The following is an 18427-nucleotide window of genomic DNA, read 5'->3' on the forward strand; positions in this document are numbered from 1 at the left end:
CTCGTAGCACTATTTCTTGACTGTCGAATAGACTGCCGCACCGAGCGCACATATCTAATTTCACACAATACTATATCATGACTGAGTAGATAGGAAACACACCTCTGGCTCTAGACACATAGACTGCCAGGCCGCTACCGCTATTTGTGTCGTACGCGATGTAGCAATGCGCCACTATATGGCGCTTGTCGAGTAGAGTTAACGCCGGTGTGGCTGTGGCATCGAGTTCTCCAAGTTTGGATTGGGAACTCGGTAGGATAATAATGATTACATAGCGATGTTTGCAAAAGCTGTAATTCGAAAGCTGGCGCGTGCACCACCCTAAAAAGGATACCTGCGTGGATAGCCGCTGACTTTTGACTCGCGAAGTTGAGCCATGGATGGAAACCATGGTCCCGTGGTGTCTGGATGGAAATGAGCGAGGAGTATATTGCAGTCACTACCACTTCGTGGATATAGTTATTAAAATATATGTATCGTATACATCCCAGCGGCAGAATGGCGACTCAGTTGGTGAGTCCATTAAAGGCAAACATTATCAACTGGGATCGACCCCTTCCCGCAGGGCGAACCACCAGGTGAACTGCGAACCGATCTATGATCCAGCAGGTCTCTACTCGGCCATCGACGGCCAAGGCATGCCGCGTGATCCGCCTGTGGCTGGAGGTCGTGTGGCGTGAGCACGTCCGTCCCTGTTTCCATAAAATCAGGACACCCAGACAATTTCAGGCAGATCGGTGCCTCTGGCAATGACGGCGCAGCGAGTAATGTTCAGAGACGACGTTCAGCCTGAAAGGTCAGATGCAAGACGTCCGAATAGAGTAATGGAACGGATAAATATTCAAATTCAATATTCCATAAAACAGGGAGAACTGAGAATCATATAGCGCCTGCTTCATATTTGAATAGGATGAGTTCCGATCGGAATTCGTACCCGCATTACGCGCCGTCAATATGATACAATACCTGTTTACATGCCCGGACGGTGATTCATTATTGACCACAAGGAAGGATATCGGGCAATTACACGTGAACCACTCCAATCGTCTTCAATTTAGTTATAGTATCTTCTTGTCAATGAAAGAAGCAAAGTCGCATGCACAATGTGATGGATGAGCAAACCCGCGTTTTCGTCGCAGCCCAAGAAAGAAGACACGAGTTATCTGTATCGCCCCCACTAATTCACACTAACGACGGCACCGCTATTGATCAAATTGATTCGTGTTGAATAAAGGAGCGCACATCGAAAAATATTTGGCCAAAAGACAGGTGGCATTAATACCTCTTCAGTGGCGGAGAACGCCACCCTAAGACTTCTGGTCACCTGTGGTCAGCCGACATCATAAAACTGAACATTTTCAGCGGCATGTTACGCATGTCATGATACAACCGTCCCGAAAACACCCAACGGGCGTGCAAACTTGAGTTCTTCCTTGAGTCACATGGAAGTCATCATTTTGCAGTATTTAGCTCGGGATGATGCGGCCGGATGATACTGCCTCTTAGGCTTCCATATTTCAAGCTTGCAGCTCCCATAATAAGCAAGTACAGCGTGTATCAATGTGCCGTTCCAATCGACGTCAACGCCGCATGGTCACGATAGAGCAAACATTGAGCTGAGCGAAGACGATGAAGCGCCGACCCATTAAGAGCAAAAAGGGTGGGCATAACATGTTCCAATTTGGAGCGCGGGATGTGTTTTTGAGCGCGTTGAGAGCCCGTGAAGGTCGTCAGGATGAATCAATACTGGATTTCGCATGTCATGGAGTGGAATGTATTAAACTTCAAAGATGCTTGCGCCTTGGTTCTGAAAGCTGGATGGCTGAGCAGCCATATGACGGTTCTGCTCTAAGACCATAAGGCTAGCGTTTTAGACCACTTCCGCTTTTCCCCATGCGGGATCTAAGGCTTACCTAGACATACGGAACAGCCTCTCGAGACCACATAAAAGGGGGCTCATCCCACTACTAAAGTTCAGCAACATACCAGTGCAAGCCTCTCTCACACCTACCAAACGAAAGATGTTCAACAAGGTCTTCGCATACGCCGGTTTACTTTGTGCACTTACTTCGACAGTCGCGGCAGCCGTCGAGGTGATCCCAGGTTCCGGAATGCCATCTTTGGAGTCCCTCGGTCTCACATCTGAGGAGCTCTTTGCCAAGGGTCCTCCTCCTGCCCTCAGTAAGTGCGAGCTACCTCTCTACATGGAGATCAAAGTCTTACCGGATTCACAGCCTCGCGGATCACCGAACTCCAAAAGCGCTATGATCCTGTCTGCCAGACTTACAGCACAGGTAGCGTCGACAATGTCATCGCTTGCTTCAACTATCTCAAGGCCCTCGGAACCAAACCTTGCACTGTCAACGGGGACAATAATATCATGTGTACTGCTGGAGATGCCCAAGTTGGTGGCTCTAATGTTTCCGGCGGTCCCAGCGCCAGTTCATACTGGTAAGTGTTCGAGCCCTCTGGGGCCTGGTTAAGTAGAGCTAAAAACTTCCCATTAGCTCGGACGCCGCTTTGGGAGTGCAGTGGATCTTCACAAACTGCAACCAGGGTGGTCAGGTAGGAGGTAAGCCCAAGCTCAGCAATCCACCAAGGAGAACGAAGACACTGACGTTTCCATTAGGCTCGCAGGCCGCCAATGGAAACGGCGACTTGATCATGAGCGTTGACAACATCAGTTGGGGTTAAATCAGCGGTTTTTGAAGCGCTGAGAGGGTACAAATTGGGTTTATTAGCGTGCATGATTTTATCTCCTTGATGCAAATGATACACTACAGAAAACTGTACTTCACTCTCGACTATACAATTCATTTTTCGAGCTATTTTTGAAGAACTGATGGCCATCACAGTACATTTTGAGACAGGGTTGTGAAGGATAAATGCGGTTCCTCGGCACAACATCTCGACCGCTTTATATCATGCAATAACAATTCAAGGCAGCCTACGTAGGTACAACGCAGAGCCATGTGATCGGTACACGTGCTTAAGCAATTAGCATACGTTAGCATAGAGTGTATGTCGACTTATGGTTTACCTGCATGTCCCTTGCGCGCGTCGTATAGTATCGACCGAGCGTTGACTACGTCCCCTCTGCCAGCAGCTGAGTTACGAATATGGATCGTTCAAATATCAGCACACGATGATGAGGGGGCGTACGAGGTATTTGCCCGCGCATCTAGCACATCAGACGTCTCTTCCATCCGTTCTCTCGCATTCGAGTTCATCTTCACCGAGGGGGTCTTATACGATCTGCTTGACTTCGACGCTGGATCTAGGAGTCTGATGTGAATCCAAAGTTTTGCGAAAGAGTGTCGTTAACTGATCACAGGTAGAGTTGTGTCGTGTCTCATGTTGCAAGCGAAAGAGTGGGGCACGGATGGACACAGCCAGCGCTTCCGACTCGGACCCAACCGCTTCCTTTCCTGAAAGTCTCCCGCCCCACATGCCCGCCTGAGCTCCGAGTCGCTGCTCTCTCGTTGCACTCAGGCTTGTGCCCTGAGTGTGTTCAAATTCTTGCGCTCTTCGCTGTTCGACTGTTTTCCCTCTGAGCGCACTCATCTGCTGTCTTACTATCTATTTCAAACTACGTTCGAGCTTCTAGCTGGAATTGGCTCACTCTACTACGCCTTCGTCCGAGACCGTCCATAGCACATCGATATCAATCAAACAATGCCAGCTCCGATGGGGCACATCCGACTATCTTGGATAGTATTTTCCCCTTACTCGTCTATTCACTTTAAATAACTCATTCTACCCGTGCTTCATGGTATACAGGAGAAGAGGCAGCAGGGAAGAAAAGACTTCAAAGAGGCCGGAGGAGAACGAGTGGCCCGCGAGGACGATACGGAGTCGGGCTTGTAGATGCACGGCTACATACCAATAAAGAAAAAGCTGACGGCGTGACCTCTGCCCACGTATCTTCTTTCTCCCGTCCGGCAGGCTTGCCACTCGTCCATTTGCCAACTCGCCGGGCTCACTCGGATTCTATACATGTATCACTGCCTCGTCTCTGCCCATGGCGTCCGAGACCATTTGTTTTCAGTCTCTAATTCCAAATTGGATACTTACTCAAACTAGTCTCAGGAGAAGTGATATTATGCATTACACGCCCAGAGCGAGTGCTCTCATCTTTGCTACTATCGGGGCTCTGCTACGCCAGTTGGTATCCAGCGTCAGATGCACTCAACATTCCAGCAACGCACACTGATGAGGGACTCGGTGTGTGTGTGGGGGGTCAATGACGCACGTCACAGCCAATGTGAAGGGTAATACTCGCAATCTGTGTATCGATACTCCGATGGTGCTCGATCTGTGGAGTGGATCTGAGCTACTTGTTTGATCGTGACCGTCGCTGGGGACGGACTATTGTAAGTCTCTTCACGCATGGTCTTTCCTTGCCCCGTTAAGACAGTAGATACAGCTTTTCCTCAGCTAATTCAAGCCTCAAGACCAATCTGTTCTAAGGTTACATTGCAGGACAAGATAAGACGCTGTATCCTCCGCATGCCAAGGAGCGTCAAAGCGGTACATCAGGCATCTAGTCGTACACGATATCCTACGCCCTTCGTGTCCCGCTGCTTTTTTTCGACGAGTGGCGCAAGGACCATCACAGGGAAGCCTACCATACAAGCTGGTTGAGCCGAAGAAAGAAAAACAGCAGTGCAGGAGCCCGTTCGTGCTCTGCACCTCTGAGGACTCCCTTCCGAGATTTACCCTGCATGCCGTCCTCAGCCACGCACACAAGGACTAGTGTACCTATCATATCGCATGCGCATGTGGTCGCCGCGCAGGGAGGATAGCCGGCGGAATAGCTTGGTGCGCGCCCTCATACTGTGCTGATCGCCAAAAATGTTTAATGTCAGTGCATGACTTGGGTGGAGACCCAAGGCTAATCCATTTAGAGACCCATGTCGACGCTTGCCCGCCTGTTCTGGCTGTTTTCCCTTTACAGTCAATTGGATTCCATTATCGCAGCGAGACGGCTATCCATGGCTCTGCTAGGTGAGATCGGGGGTTACTTAGAAGCAGAGACAACTGGTGTTTGTACGTTTGATTCGACGGGTATCGGAATCCACACACGCGGATAGAGGCGCGCTAACGAATGCGGTGCGTGCACGTTTAATATCCTCATCCTCATCCGCGAGTCCGAGAGGAGGTACAGGCTGTCTAAAACATCAACATCAGCATACATAGACAGGAACGCTGCAAAGGCCCGGCGGAGTGTGAATTAATGCATATGGATAGTCGAAGATGTTAGCACGAGTAAGGGAAACGAAAGAAACAAGAGGAGGCTTATAGGTCACATAATACATGAACTGACGTGAGTGGGCGTCAAGGGTGCTCTAGTGCCGATGGATGCTCTCGGATTCAAACCAAGTGCGCTGGACTCAAGCTGGAGGGGCGGAAGTGATACGACGCTGGCAAAGGCGAGGAAGGCGGCGAATAAGGACCGAATGTGTGGAGGAAATAGCAGGAGAGCGACGGGGTGGCGACAGGCACAGGCCTCGAGCATGCCTCTCGATACCCATAATCGATGGCGATATGGTGGGGGAATGCACCACCCGGTCTCGACAGGGAAGTTGTGGATACCAAGGCTGGGGAGCCTGGTACTCGCACTGGGCCTGCAGCTGGCTCCTTGTACTCCACATATTCACATGTCAGCGTGGCAAGGCACATAGACAAGTCGCCCAAACGCCACCGTAGAAGTAAATCTGACCAGGGGAAAACTGAGGGCCCAGTCACTCAACTCACTCTCGTGAGCTCTCGCGTTCTGCCATTCATGTACTGCGGAAGCCCGGCGGGCGCAAATTTGATCGCCTTCCGCCGTAATGAAAAAGAGGAAGAAACAGAAGACAGACTCGAGCATGCTTGGCGATGCTAGTGCTTCGGGAGATATGCTGTCATGTTATCATGATATTTCGTCGAGCGTAGACATAGGGGCTGTGTATGCAAGTATAAAAAAACTGTCTTCACATTTCTTGCGCGCTGGCCCCACGAATCCCTATAACTTTCTCAAGATGGTTGTCACAATGAGTTCCAATCGGAATTCGTACCCCACTTGGACAGCAGAAGTAAACTCCATGCAGGACACTGCGACTGATTCCGCAGCGGCCATCATATCTGCTTGAAGCTTCACGTAGACTGGAATCATTTTGTGATGAAAGGATGCCGCACAACATGTGCTGAAAGCTGTGGAGACCTGGGGGCAATATCATCAACTATGAGGGATATTGAGCACTTACACACTGAATGGGCCTTTCCATCCGTCTTCAACCTAGTTGCATGTCATGTATAAGACTTTCGTGCTCGCCGGAGGCAAAGCTGCATGCACAATGTCCTGTATGAGCGAAGTCGCGTCTCGTCTTTGTCATAGTGCAAGAAAGCATACAAAATCCTTTGTATCACCCCTCCACGAAAACGATGGCACCTGAGAGCACTTAGAATCTGTTTAGCCAAAACTGAGTGCAGCATCAACTCTCTGTGACGGCGGGGGACACCATCCTGAGATTTTTGACGGCTCATCATCAGCCCGCATACCTAAACTGACAACTACCAGCGAGGTGCTATAACGTAACCCCTCCGGTGTTGACGGGAAACAGACAATGTGTATGCGAACTTGAGCTCGTGATGATGACTGGATGGTGCTGCTTCTTAGGTTTTGAGCTTCCATTGCAAGCAGGCACGACATGTATTAATGTGCCGTTCTAACTAGCACGACCAAAACGCTGCACAACTACAAAGCAGAGAAAAGATGATGAAGCACTGGCCATGCTTTAAAGGAAGCGCACAAAACATACCCCCATTTAAAGTCGGAGATACTCTTGAATTCGTTGAGGGTCTACTAAGGCTGTCAAGGACAATCGAGTTCTGGATGCTATGCTTCACGTAGCGGGAAGAGTTCGGATCTGAATACGCTCGGAGTACAGTTCTGACAGCTGGGAAGCTCTTACGGCTCTAAGGACGCTACCTCAGTGTCTCAGACAATTTCTGCTTTCCTTGCCGTCGGAGTCTAAAGCTCACCTCCACATCCAGAAGCTCTTTGAGAGCGAATAAAAGGAGGCCCATCCCTCTGCCAAACTTCAGCAGCCCACTACTGCAAGTTTCCCCACATCTATCCGACGAAACATGTTCAACAAGGTCCTCGTGTACGCTGGCCTACTATGCGCACTCACCTCGACAGTCGCTGCAGTCGTCGAGGTGATCCCAGGCCCTAGTTTTCCATCCTTGGAGTCTCTCGGCCTCACATCTGAGGAGCTGTTCGCCAAAGGTCCTCCTCCCGCCCTCAGTAAGTACAAATATCTCTCTTCATAGCTATCTTAGGCTTACCAAATTCGCAGCATCACGGATCACCGAGCTCCAAAAGCGCTATGACCCTGTCTGCCAGGGATACAGTACCGGTAGCGTTGACAATGTTATCGCTTGTTTTAATTACCTCGAGGCTCTCGGCACCACGGCCTGCACTGTCAACGGGGATGATGTTATCATGTGCACTGCTGGAGACGCGGAAGTCGGTGGCTCTAATATCTCGGGCGATTCTAGTGTTAGCTCATACTGGTAAGTATGCGAGTCATCTGTGGGCTTGGCGGAGTAAGTTCAACGAGTTTTACTAGCTCGGACGCAGCCTTGGGAGTGCAGTGGGTCTTCACGAACTGCAACTATGAGGGTCAAGTCGGAGGTAAGTCGAAATTCGGCAATTCACTAGGGAAAACAAAGAAACTGACATTTTCTCTAGGCTCGCAGGCTGCCAACGGTAATGGTAACTTGATCATGAGCGTCGACAACGTTAACTTTGGTTAATTCGAATCCGTGGTTTGTAAAGCATCGAAGGGCGATAAGTGGAAATGATTAGTTCACAATGTTGTCTGGGACTCACGTCGGAAAGGATTAAATTGTACTTGACTTCGACCATACATTTCATTCGACGTCTTACCGTGACTACGCGATGAGCTTCAGGCTATGTAACCCATATTCAAGGCAGCCTATCAAAGAAAATGCGACCGGCACACACTGCTTTGGCCCGCCGATTCGGTCGGTGGTCACAAAGACTCACATATCGGCACCTCCAGACCCTAGCTAGTCCAAGTGGAGACCGGAGCTGAGCCCTGCCGCCCATCCATTTCTTTCAATCAAGGCATATGCAGCATCTGTAACATTCACTCACTGCCTTCGCTCGTAACAAATTTTCCTGTCTCTTCTCCAATTTTGGATCCAAGCAGGACTCCATCCTACAGTAGGCTTGGTAAAAATATACTCGCCAGTAGAGATGCCACGAAGCAGGTAGACAGGTGCGGTGGTTCAACCTGCCAATACCGTTGCCCTATCCAGATTATCCAAACCACTCATCCTGTCTTACAGTCTCAAAGCTGTGTATTTTACGCAATGTACTAGGTGAGTCGTGGTTTCTCATCAGACTCTGTCGCATCGAACGTCATATGCAATGATAAAAGCCGCATACACGCACGCGCGCAGTGAGATCATTGACATCCATGCCAATTTCGTCATCTCAGATCCGAGCACAGTTTGTTCCCCATAACATTAGTCTCTCAGCAGCATGGCGGACCCGCAAATGAGGATGAATTAACCGAGGATGTGCATGTACGCTTGCCAGTGCCTTTCTAACTGCATGCGCAGCTTTCGACACCTGGCAGAGAACACACATAGATATCAGTCACATCTGCTTCTGAGTGGTCCAGCCAAAATTAAGTCCGGCATAGCCATCTCACTGCAACAATCGAAACCGACTGAGCGCCAAGGAAGAAGAGCCGAAGCAGAGAGGCGGGAAAGAGTCCCCTGCCAGCGGGCTCCGGAATGAATCTGCGGCGTCTGTTCAAAGCATGTACATCGGTATCGGAAAACGCTGAAAATCCTACGTGAACGCTTGCGCCAGTTCATCTAGTGTAAGGCGCAATGTACTCACCTTTACGATATTATATGAGCTGTGCGCTGATCTTAGGCTTATACACTAAGGAGCGACGTCGCTCACATGCTACGTCGAATAAGAGTTCGGGCGTACAACGGCTAGCTTTCGATGGAGCTGGAAACTTGAAGGTTTAGCTTGAGATGTCAAACATGACTTGCTCCTAGAGTTAGGTAGAATGAATAGTAAGCAGTACGCAAAGATACGAGGAAGATATGTATCAGACCTAAAAGCGTCCTAGATATCTCTGTACAAAGTCGTCGAACTTCAGTCGTCGCGTATGCCTTGCGTTTTTGTGTATTGACTTCGGAGTTCACATAAGGACTCATAGTAAAACTGAGCAAGCAAAATAACTAGTAGTCTGGATGTCCATGTTGTGGGTGGTGTGGGTGGAATAATAAAATGGAATTTGAAGGAGAATTGGACGTGGATTGGATTCGAAGTGAAAGCCGCAGGCTCCAGTGACAGCCCGCTGGAGACAGGAGAGGAGAAGGATAGATTGGCAAAGACACGGTGTAAGTACATCACATGACGCTCGAGAAGTCGGTGTGACGCGCGTCTGATGGATTCGGCGCTGTGCGGCTATTTGGCGCTCCAACTCGGACCGTCCCACCTCCAACTGATCTAGCTGTGCCCGGTGCAGCCTCTAGTTTTACTCCCTAAACTTGCACACATTATCTAGAATATATCAAGCAGGTGAGAACAATTATAGAAAACCCAAATCGGCTGAGCTTTTGCAGTTTTCCCTTTGGAACCAACCATATTACGAGCGCAATCACTGCGGATGGTCCACGCCTGCTCGATGACCTGCAGCGACATGCCATTTGCTCACATCAAATTGAGTTCGATGCAGCACATGCCAGGCCTTTCCACCATTTTGGAAATAGGCCGAACTCGTGCACGGTGGTTTGACATGCACGCGATGGTATGCGTTGGTATAAACGGTTCTGTACTACTTCATACCATCAGCTACCGTGAGCCTCCCTGCTGATGCATTTGGAAATAAGAAACGGCGGAGTTAATAACGCTTCGGCGATGCGGCTGCAAGATGCAGGGTTATTCACTACCCGACTTGGCCTCGAGATACCTACACACGCCTCTCGAGGATCGTATCCACGGACCACGACATGGCGGACGGAGACGTTGACCTTAGCCGCCAGGAGGAACTCGATGACCTTACCGCTGCCACACAAATCGACGACGTCGAGTCAAAGAGAGCTGGACACCCAGACTGCGCCCAAGGAATCACTGTGCTTCTCGAACTTCACATTGACGGGTTTAAGGGAGTAGTGGTGCAGAAGGGCACAGACAAGTCACCCAAAGACAATTGAGAAAGATAATTTGACCGGGGATAGACAGAAGGTAGCGACCGACCCAAATGCAGCGCTGACGTGCAGGAAGATTTGCCGGTGCAACTTCCCAGGGACCCAAGAGCAGTTGCAGAAGATGAGCATCTCCAAGGGGAGAAGTTTCCCTGTCATGCATATGGTAAGCGATCCAAAGGCGTTCATTTTGCAATCCGCGAGGTGCATACATCACTTCGGGCGCGCGTTCAGTCTTGTATCAGACAGTAAACCCGCTTCTTGTCTCTACAGGGTATCGAGCCTCTTTCTGGCTGAAACGCGGAACCGAGATATCCACACCCAACACACCCTCGCGAGTTCTCGCGACCAGGTTCTGCTATAATCGCGGACCCCGAAGTTGTTCGCTGAAATATCAATCAATTTTCCACCACAGTTCTGCGGGAAGCTCAATCGATTGCCGGACGACGCCATGTTGGGGCGTCCCCCAGCTCTCGTAACGGCATAAATGGGCGAAGACTGCGCACCTTCGCCTAGTTACCCATTCTATTATTGTATATGGTAAATATGTGGCACACACTCACTGTCTTGGCTTGTAAATAAGTCCTCTGCCTTTACCTCGACTTTCGATCCGAGGTGTTGGAAAGCTATGAAGACTTGAATTAGATTGGATGAAGGGTGGAGTTATAGACGGCGACAGGAAAAAGGAGTCTGAGGAGAACTTCCAGCGAGCAGTAGTTACCGTTCCATATGTCTCTTTTGAACAGCGAGATACAGAAGTCGAAGGGAGATTTGTCTTCGAGCTCAAAGAGCTAACCTCCTTGCCCTGAGGTCTCCCAGTTACGGCAATTCAGCATTGGAGGCCGAATGTACTGGGACAGATTCATAGATATACTGATACGACGCGGAAAAAGACTTCTTCATTGACACTGTCTTGCGAACGCTGCATATGGCAGCAAGCAGTGAAATACTTCACTGCTTATTCAGCCCGGAGGAGCTTGAAATTTGAATTTCGATCGAGCAATATCACGTGAAGACGAATCCTATTCATGCCCACGGTTCGAAACTCAAAATCGACGAAGTTCCTACAGTTGTCTACTCTTCACGGTAAGTATGGTGCTTATCATTCATGTTGACCATGGGTTATAGGCGTGTGGGCAATTGCTGTTACTATATTGTTTACTAGTATGTATCTTCCCGCCGCAATAATTTTACTTTCAAGAGTCTGATATTTCGGAGGCAGAGCTTGTGTGACAACCCTTCACTAGCCGTTGATTTGATCTAATGGTTGTGCAGAACGCTAGTGATTCTCTCATACCTATCGCCGTTGATCCTGTCACATGCCGGGAGCTATCTCCTCGCCTTGGTCCAGTCATGGAGGTGAAAGGCTCATGCATTGGCATGCTCAAGCCAGCGCCGAATACAAGTGTGCCTTCGCAGTGACGACCCGAGAAGGGCTGGTTGGGTTCGGCGCCGTTGAGCATATGCAAACAGCGTCTCTTGAGGAGCTAAGGATAACACACTCTGCATGTGGGCGCCGCTTCAGCGTTCAAAGTGAAACTGTTCCCTCGCCTGCCCTATTAGATTGACACGATGCGGAGGACTAGATCATCTTCAGACAGATGCGGCGCCTGGATCCTTCTTCGTGTGTGCGCAGACATTGATCACTCCGCTCCAAGTGTCGAATAAGGTTGCGGCGAAGTTGCGGCGCAATGTTGATGACAGGATACCCGAACCCTTGTTCTGGGTGCACCCAACTTGGGGCCTGACCTCGTATATAGGGAATATATTTATGGTAATCTCCTTCTACCAGGTGTCTGAGCTTGAATTTGGCACATTATTTCAGGAACGCTAGCGGGTGACGGTTAGGCCATCTCCGTACGTATCCAACAAGCTACGCCTTGTGTCTCAAGTGATATCTTGTCGTCCTCTTGCATATCGCACTTTTTCAAGAATACCAGAATATTCTGGGATATGGCGGGTATGTCGCATGCTAAATCGTTTGCTGGATAGAGCGGAATTATAACACAGGACCATAAGCAATTAACAGCTTTAGGCTCAACCCCTACGGATATGTGCCCACGGAATGGATTTGCGCCCTCTTTGTCGCACTCTTCTCTTTCTCCACACGTATGTTCCCAGTCCAATTCTCTGCAAGAAAAAAAATTCCGATGAAGCTTTCCATCAGTGATACATGCATCTCAAGCAGTATATACTCGACTATGGTGGCTCTTCCCAACGGCATGTGTCGCAGGTATCCTCGAGATTATTGGCTGGGGCGGAAGATTATGGTCCAGCCAGAACCCGCTCGCTAAGGAACCGTACCTTATGCAGTCCGTACAATTTGACGTCGATGACATGTAAAGCTAATCGTGTATTCTCCAGGATTGTCACGACGATCATTGCCCCTACGCCACTCGTTGCAGCTAACTTCATCGTTCTTGGAGAGCTTATCCGTCGTCTTGGACACTGCTACAGTCGGCTCAGCGCAAAATCATGTGCGTATGGTCATATACGACCTTCGATACATCGCTTATTCCTTCCACGATAGACATGATCGTGTTTGTTTCATGCGTAAGGGCATCTTTCGTATTCTAGATTTTGGTCGGAGTGTTGAACATTTTATCATTTCGATAGGATGTTATCGCCCTTGTCGTACAAGCAGTTGGTGGTGCTGCCGCCTCTCTAGCTATCAACCAAGGCAAGAGCCCTGAGCCTGTAAGCGCTTATATCCCTCTCTATTAGTGCTTCACTCACCATTCGCGCCGTGTAGGGTGCTCATACCATGCTGGCCGGAATCATTTTTCAATTAGGTGCGTGCATTAATTGTGCCTCCACACACATCTCTCGCCACTCACACGTCTGCCCAGCTTCCATCACGGTATACTTGGTGCTTGCGATGGAGTTCATCCTTCGTTTCCTTTACGAGAAACCTCTGCGCAGCACCAACAAGCCTTCCCCGGCGTACAAGTTCGACAGGAATATCAAACTTATGCTGTTCGGACTCGCACTAAGCAGCATCTGCGTCTATATCCGGTACGTCTACTTCAGCTACCATCTATCTAAACTTCGACTTACTTTCGACTACCCTTTCAGGTCCGTTTACCGAACGATAGTCTGTGTACCTTCACTATTGATATTATAGGTTCAATTTTAATAATCATTCGTTCTGCAGGAACTGGCGGAGGGATGGCGAGGTTACATCAACAGTACTCAGCATTTTTTCGGTATGTCTTCACACTATGCATTGTACTTTTCTTTTCCTAATTCTCATGTGCTTCACGAAAGACTGGCTGGATGGCGGGATGATCGTTCTCGCCATGTTCACCGTCAATGTCTTCCACCCGGGCTTCCTTCTTGGCCGCGCGAACGTATGGAATACCACCCTCCCTGTCGAGCATGGCAAGATGGGCTCACTTGATAACGGGAACGGGCAATATAAAGAAGACGCACCTGCGTAAGATGAGTATGGCCGATTCCACACTGTGCGGACTACATTCTGGTGGGACGTTTGCATTCCTTCACCTCGTCTTCCCTTGACTTGGAGATTTATTTTGCTGTATGATCTCAACATATTCGTAGCTATATGTTTCTTCTCATCACGCACAGGACTGTCTATATCCTTCCCTGTAGATAAGCTCTACAGTAGTCCTATTTCCTTTGGGTATGTCTACTATAATGATGATAAAAATACTAACACAAGTCTTCTGTATTTATTCTCATTCCTCACTTCCATATTGTATTCGATGTATTGATTGCAAAAATATAAAAGCCCAGCACTTTGGTAACGTTTTCATGACACGGAACCAGCTTGATACAGAAAGGGACGGGAAAGCAGCGGGACAACTCATCGCATGCGATGAGCTGTCTGACTGGTTCACCGATATTTCTATCATGTTGAATACCCATAGAATGCAGGAGATATCCTTTGTGATAATTTTATAAGCCAGGGTAAATGGGCAACTGCATCCAACAGAGCTCGTCAACAATCGCAAGCTAGCCAAATGATATCGTAATAATGCTACAGTGAGTTCAGTCCAGTTTGATGTTTGTCCGCCAGCTGCCAGGGAACTTGGCATACGCCAATTAATGAACGTTAGCGCCAATATCATCTATCAGTGTGAACTTCGAAGTTTGCATTATTGTAATGATTGCTGATAGTCTAGTTGGCGTGTGCAAGGGGCCCGACCACTACCACTGAAACAAGCCTGTCAGGATGCGCACAGCCGCCAAGTTGGACTACTTTCAATACACAAGTGTTCAATCAGGCCGTCGAAATTGCTTACCTTGAGTGACACTGGCTGCAGCGGCGCTAGCAATATGAGCCTGTTTATTCGTTCACTGATCTGGTAGGCAATCTTGAATAGGCTTGATTGAACTTTACGATTAGCACCTGTTCGATGCAACCTGAGCAAGTACTTATATATCCGTACAGACCCAGGCCGCACTGGCAAGTTGCAAGCTACACGAGTCGGGCGTCTCGGTTCAAGCTTCATCCGACCCGGAGCTCCCCAATTAACGCCTTCTCCATAAGCTACACTTAAGCAAAGTTCAAGTTCAACCTACCTGTGGTTATGGCTCACTGACGTCCTGCATAGCAAGGTTACGGCCATTTTCAAATGCTTTATCTTCCATATATATGTCGTCTTCTGGCGGCTATGCTGACTAAATTTCCGGGTTCTTTCACCCACGGACCCATAGTTCCCAGGTGTTTCGCAACCCCTATGTATACCGTAAGCTATTACTGCGAGTAGACGGGAAGCTCCGGTGCGCCAACCCAGAACCAGTCGGCCCTATTGAATCACCAGGAATATCCATACATTGTCGAGCAATCGCATCATGGTCGATTGGACTTCGAATTGGGCGGGGATAGCGGTTGCAGGGGCGGTGATTTGCGCTGTGTCGATGGGTGTGAAGTTCGTTAATGGCTTGCAAGTGAGTGTCGTGGACAATGGGATCGAGGAGGACTCGCATGTGCAGTGAGGTTAGGGGTGCTGCTCTCAGGTGCTAATGTGATATCTCTAGGTTGTAAATCACTGGCCTGGTGTCAGATGTGCAGTGGCGCCAACGTCCAGACTGGGGATCCTTAATCCTTTGAATTCTGGCCTGACATGGCTCTGGATGAAGCGGTCTTTTGACTGTATGTACTGGCACTCACGGTTTACAACCTCTTTTGCTTACAACCTCATGACTAGTTTATGAACAATTCGGCACCGACACGATCTCAATGGTTCCGTTCATTGCCGGTAAACCTCAATTTTATACAGCAAATGTTGACGTCGCGCGTCAGGTTGTTGGAGGTGGTGCTCAAGCTGCATGGATCAAACCTCCAAGTCCACTTCTCGAGTATGCATTCCTTGGTCCTGTGAGATGTTCATGCTAAATACAGAAATACAGTGAATGGGGCACAAATTTGTTCACTGCTGAACGAGACGTTTGGCTGAGGCATCGGAAGATCATCGGTCCAGCATTCAACAATGACATGTAAGCTTTTATTTGCGTACCTGACGTCGTACTGATCAATCTATTATCAGGTATTCCCTTGTCTGGGAGCAAACTGTAGGAATTTACCACGATATAGTCAAGCACGAGGGTTGGCTGGATCGGATGATTGTTCAAATTCCTATTGTTCAAAACTTTACATCCAAGGTTGGTCTGCCAGCTGTCATGGCTATCTTTATTTGCATCTAATACATTTCGTATGATAGCTGGCTTTCCTTATCATTGCTGTCTGTGGCTTTGGAATGAAAGCTTCGTGGTCCGACGAAACGAACACGCATAGAGGAGATATGTCTATCTCTGAAGCTCTACGAATCTTCACTATGCCTTCTGTCTTCAGATTCTTCCCAGCGTTTGCATCGAAATGGCCAATCAAAGCGTAAGTGGGCTATGCTTTATTTCACGCACAATATTCATTCTTGGCACGTTTTATCAGGTTGCGCGAAATATCGACAGCGCGTCACTTGTTGGACAGCTATATGAGAGATCAAGTGGACGAACGTCGCGAGCTGGTCAAAACACAGATAACCATGAACGAAGAGAGTGGTCGTGACATATTCAGCTTATTGGTCCGTGCAAATGAACTCAATGCGCGGTCAGCTCAGGACTGGAAGATGATGCTTACTGATAATGAATTAGTGAGTAATTTTATCTTGACAACCTTCGTCTGTCCTGACGCCGAATCCCTAGATCTCAAACGTCTTCCTCTTGCTCTTCGCAGGACATGAGGTAAGGAATGAAGTTATTCATACATATTTGTCATGTTGATATGGATCATAATGATCATAACAGACTACCGCCCATACTTTGGCAGCGACGTTCGCTCTTCTGGCGGTGCACCAGGATGTGCAAGATGACATTCACCGACAAATTATTGACGTGGTCGGTCCGGATAGAGATCCGGTGCGTTCCAACAAGGATCTCATTCAAAATAGATTAGTCAATAGAATGCATCTCTTCCGCTATACAGACAGCCGACGAATATCACAAGCTGAACAAGGTATTGAATGCATTCTATGAAGCAGGGCGCATGTTCCCAGCTTCGTTCTTGATGGTCCGTGAAGCTGCGGAAGACACTAGCCTTGTCATTCCCAACTCCCCAGGAGGGGGGGAAACTACAATCGTAGTGCCACAGGGTACAGGGGTATGTTCGCCTCCATTGAAGTCTTGCAGTGATTGATTGATTTATTAGATGATAATCGATACCTTAGGCATGGGTCAGTGATACTATGCATCTCAGTAGCGATCCTGAACTCATCTTTTGTCAGAGAACAACCCGCGTTATTACCCCGAGCCGACGAAATTCATGCCGTCTCGTTGGGAGGGCGAAGACAAGGCGGACCTCGTGACCGGATTCAGCTTCGGTGAGTATCGATCTAGTCTATCTCCTAGTCTTCAGTGGTTGACGAACAATACGTTTACAGGCCAGCGCAATTGCATTGGGCGAAGATTCTCCCAAACAGAGGCTGTGGCATTCCTCACCATGTGGCTGCGCGACTGGAAGGTTGAACCTCTGCTCAATCCGGGTGAGACGATCAATGGGTGGCGCGCAAGGGTGTTGGAGGCCCAGTTCTTCTTCACTCTTGGCGTCAAAGACGTGCCTATACTGCTCAAACGTAGAGTGACTGGGTCCTCTGCGTGAGTGGTTTAAAGCATGAAGAGACATGGTCTTCACTGGACCAGCTAGGACCATCGAGTCTTTTGGTTCCAGTTATTTTTTGTCTGGAGGGTTGGACATCTTCGCATCGTGCTTGTCGTGCAGCAATCCAAAAAGGCTAAGACACGATATTTTGTACTTCCTAAATTTTGACAGCTAGGACATAACATTGGATTAGGTATGGCTAGATTTGTTTGGGTGGCGTCCGTGACCACTGGGTTTCTTCACCTTGAGCTGAACGAGCTACAGTGTTTCGGTGGTCTTTGGGATACCGGTGTTCCTTGAGACACTCATTCTTCCTCTTGACCAAGGTAATTAATATAATCGACCACCTGATATTTTATTTGTACTCTAACAAACTACATGCTCAAAAATTTTTGGGGCTGAACGGCCTTCAATTCAGGTTTCGAGAACATGATATATACTCAATTCCACCTACTTTGAGGAATTTCACAGACTCTGTGAGAGATTTAATTCTGAATTTATGGACACTACATAGTTAGCCTATTTGCACTCAACTTCACCCAATGAACCATGACATTTGGTGTAGAATTGCGCGATCTAGGAGAATAAAATGAGAGCGTGACATCGTGCGTGAGGACGCACACATCACATGCGATGGGGGTGGCGGTGACTCAGAGTAGCGACCGCGCTCGATCGCACGTCACACTGTGTCACGGTGTCCCAAGGAACCCAAAACTTCCGAAAACGAGTACAGGTAACAAATTGAATTCTGTCGGAGGGTTCATTGCAGGTTTTATTCCTATAAAATTCATAAAAGACTTGAAGGCACTTCACAAAACTCCTGTAGATGAATTTGGTGCAATTTCGAAGTGTGGGGCGCACAAAACGAATATGCAAACTGGTGTCCCAAGGACCACCGAAACACTGTATCTGATATAATGTGTTTCTCCTCCATACACGCATGTCACAGGCCCATCTGAGTTCTCTATCCACTTGCTATTGGCTGATATTAAGCACTATATAATGAAACGTTACGCGACGCGACACGTGTCGGAGCTCGAACCTTGTCACAATCAATTGATT

The 18427-nt window shown here is 48.5% G+C and overlaps 4 protein-coding genes across 4 annotated transcripts; all 4 read left to right on the plus strand.

Annotated features, from left to right (window-relative positions):
* Positions 1 to 2021: 2021 nt before the first annotated feature.
* Positions 2022 to 2694, plus strand: FIBRA_05553 (uncharacterized protein; the record flags this gene model as incomplete). Its single annotated transcript, XM_012327315.1, has 4 exons — positions 2022 to 2181; positions 2235 to 2451; positions 2508 to 2572; positions 2630 to 2694. 4 exons carry the CDS (start codon positions 2022 to 2024, stop codon positions 2692 to 2694), a joined length of 507 nt encoding a protein of 168 aa, XP_012182705.1.
* Positions 2695 to 7131: 4437 nt separating this feature from the next.
* Positions 7132 to 7803, plus strand: FIBRA_05554 (uncharacterized protein; the record flags this gene model as incomplete). The annotated part of the gene is made up of 4 exons (XM_012327316.1): positions 7132 to 7291; positions 7344 to 7560; positions 7617 to 7681; positions 7739 to 7803. The coding sequence occupies 4 exons, from the start codon at positions 7132 to 7134 to the stop codon at positions 7801 to 7803; spliced, it is 507 nt and encodes a 168-aa protein (XP_012182706.1).
* Positions 7804 to 10050: 2247 nt separating this feature from the next.
* Positions 10051 to 13685, plus strand: FIBRA_05555 (uncharacterized protein; the record flags this gene model as incomplete). The annotated part of the gene is made up of 11 exons (XM_012327317.1): positions 10051 to 10235; positions 12281 to 12354; positions 12413 to 12557; positions 12610 to 12722; positions 12776 to 12798; positions 12862 to 12942; positions 12998 to 13037; positions 13095 to 13260; positions 13321 to 13339; positions 13400 to 13451; positions 13513 to 13685. The coding sequence occupies 11 exons, from the start codon at positions 10051 to 10053 to the stop codon at positions 13683 to 13685; spliced, it is 1071 nt and encodes a 356-aa protein (XP_012182707.1).
* A 1378-nt stretch (positions 13686 to 15063) lies between these two features.
* On the plus strand, positions 15064 to 17365 carry FIBRA_05556 (uncharacterized protein; the record flags this gene model as incomplete). Its single annotated transcript, XM_012327318.1, has 13 exons — positions 15064 to 15198; positions 15250 to 15364; positions 15420 to 15570; positions 15622 to 15708; positions 15759 to 15873; positions 15933 to 16102; positions 16160 to 16361; positions 16414 to 16452; positions 16516 to 16626; positions 16694 to 16867; positions 16916 to 16940; positions 16992 to 17087; positions 17148 to 17365. The coding sequence occupies 13 exons, from the start codon at positions 15064 to 15066 to the stop codon at positions 17363 to 17365; spliced, it is 1638 nt and encodes a 545-aa protein (XP_012182708.1).
* Between the last annotated feature and the right edge of the window lie 1062 nt (positions 17366 to 18427).

The sequence above is a fragment of the Fibroporia radiculosa genome, assembly GCF_000313525.1.
Source record: "Fibroporia radiculosa TFFH 294 genomic supercontigs, scaffold4726, whole genome shotgun sequence".
NCBI lineage: Eukaryota > Fungi > Basidiomycota > Agaricomycetes > Polyporales > Fibroporiaceae > Fibroporia > Fibroporia radiculosa.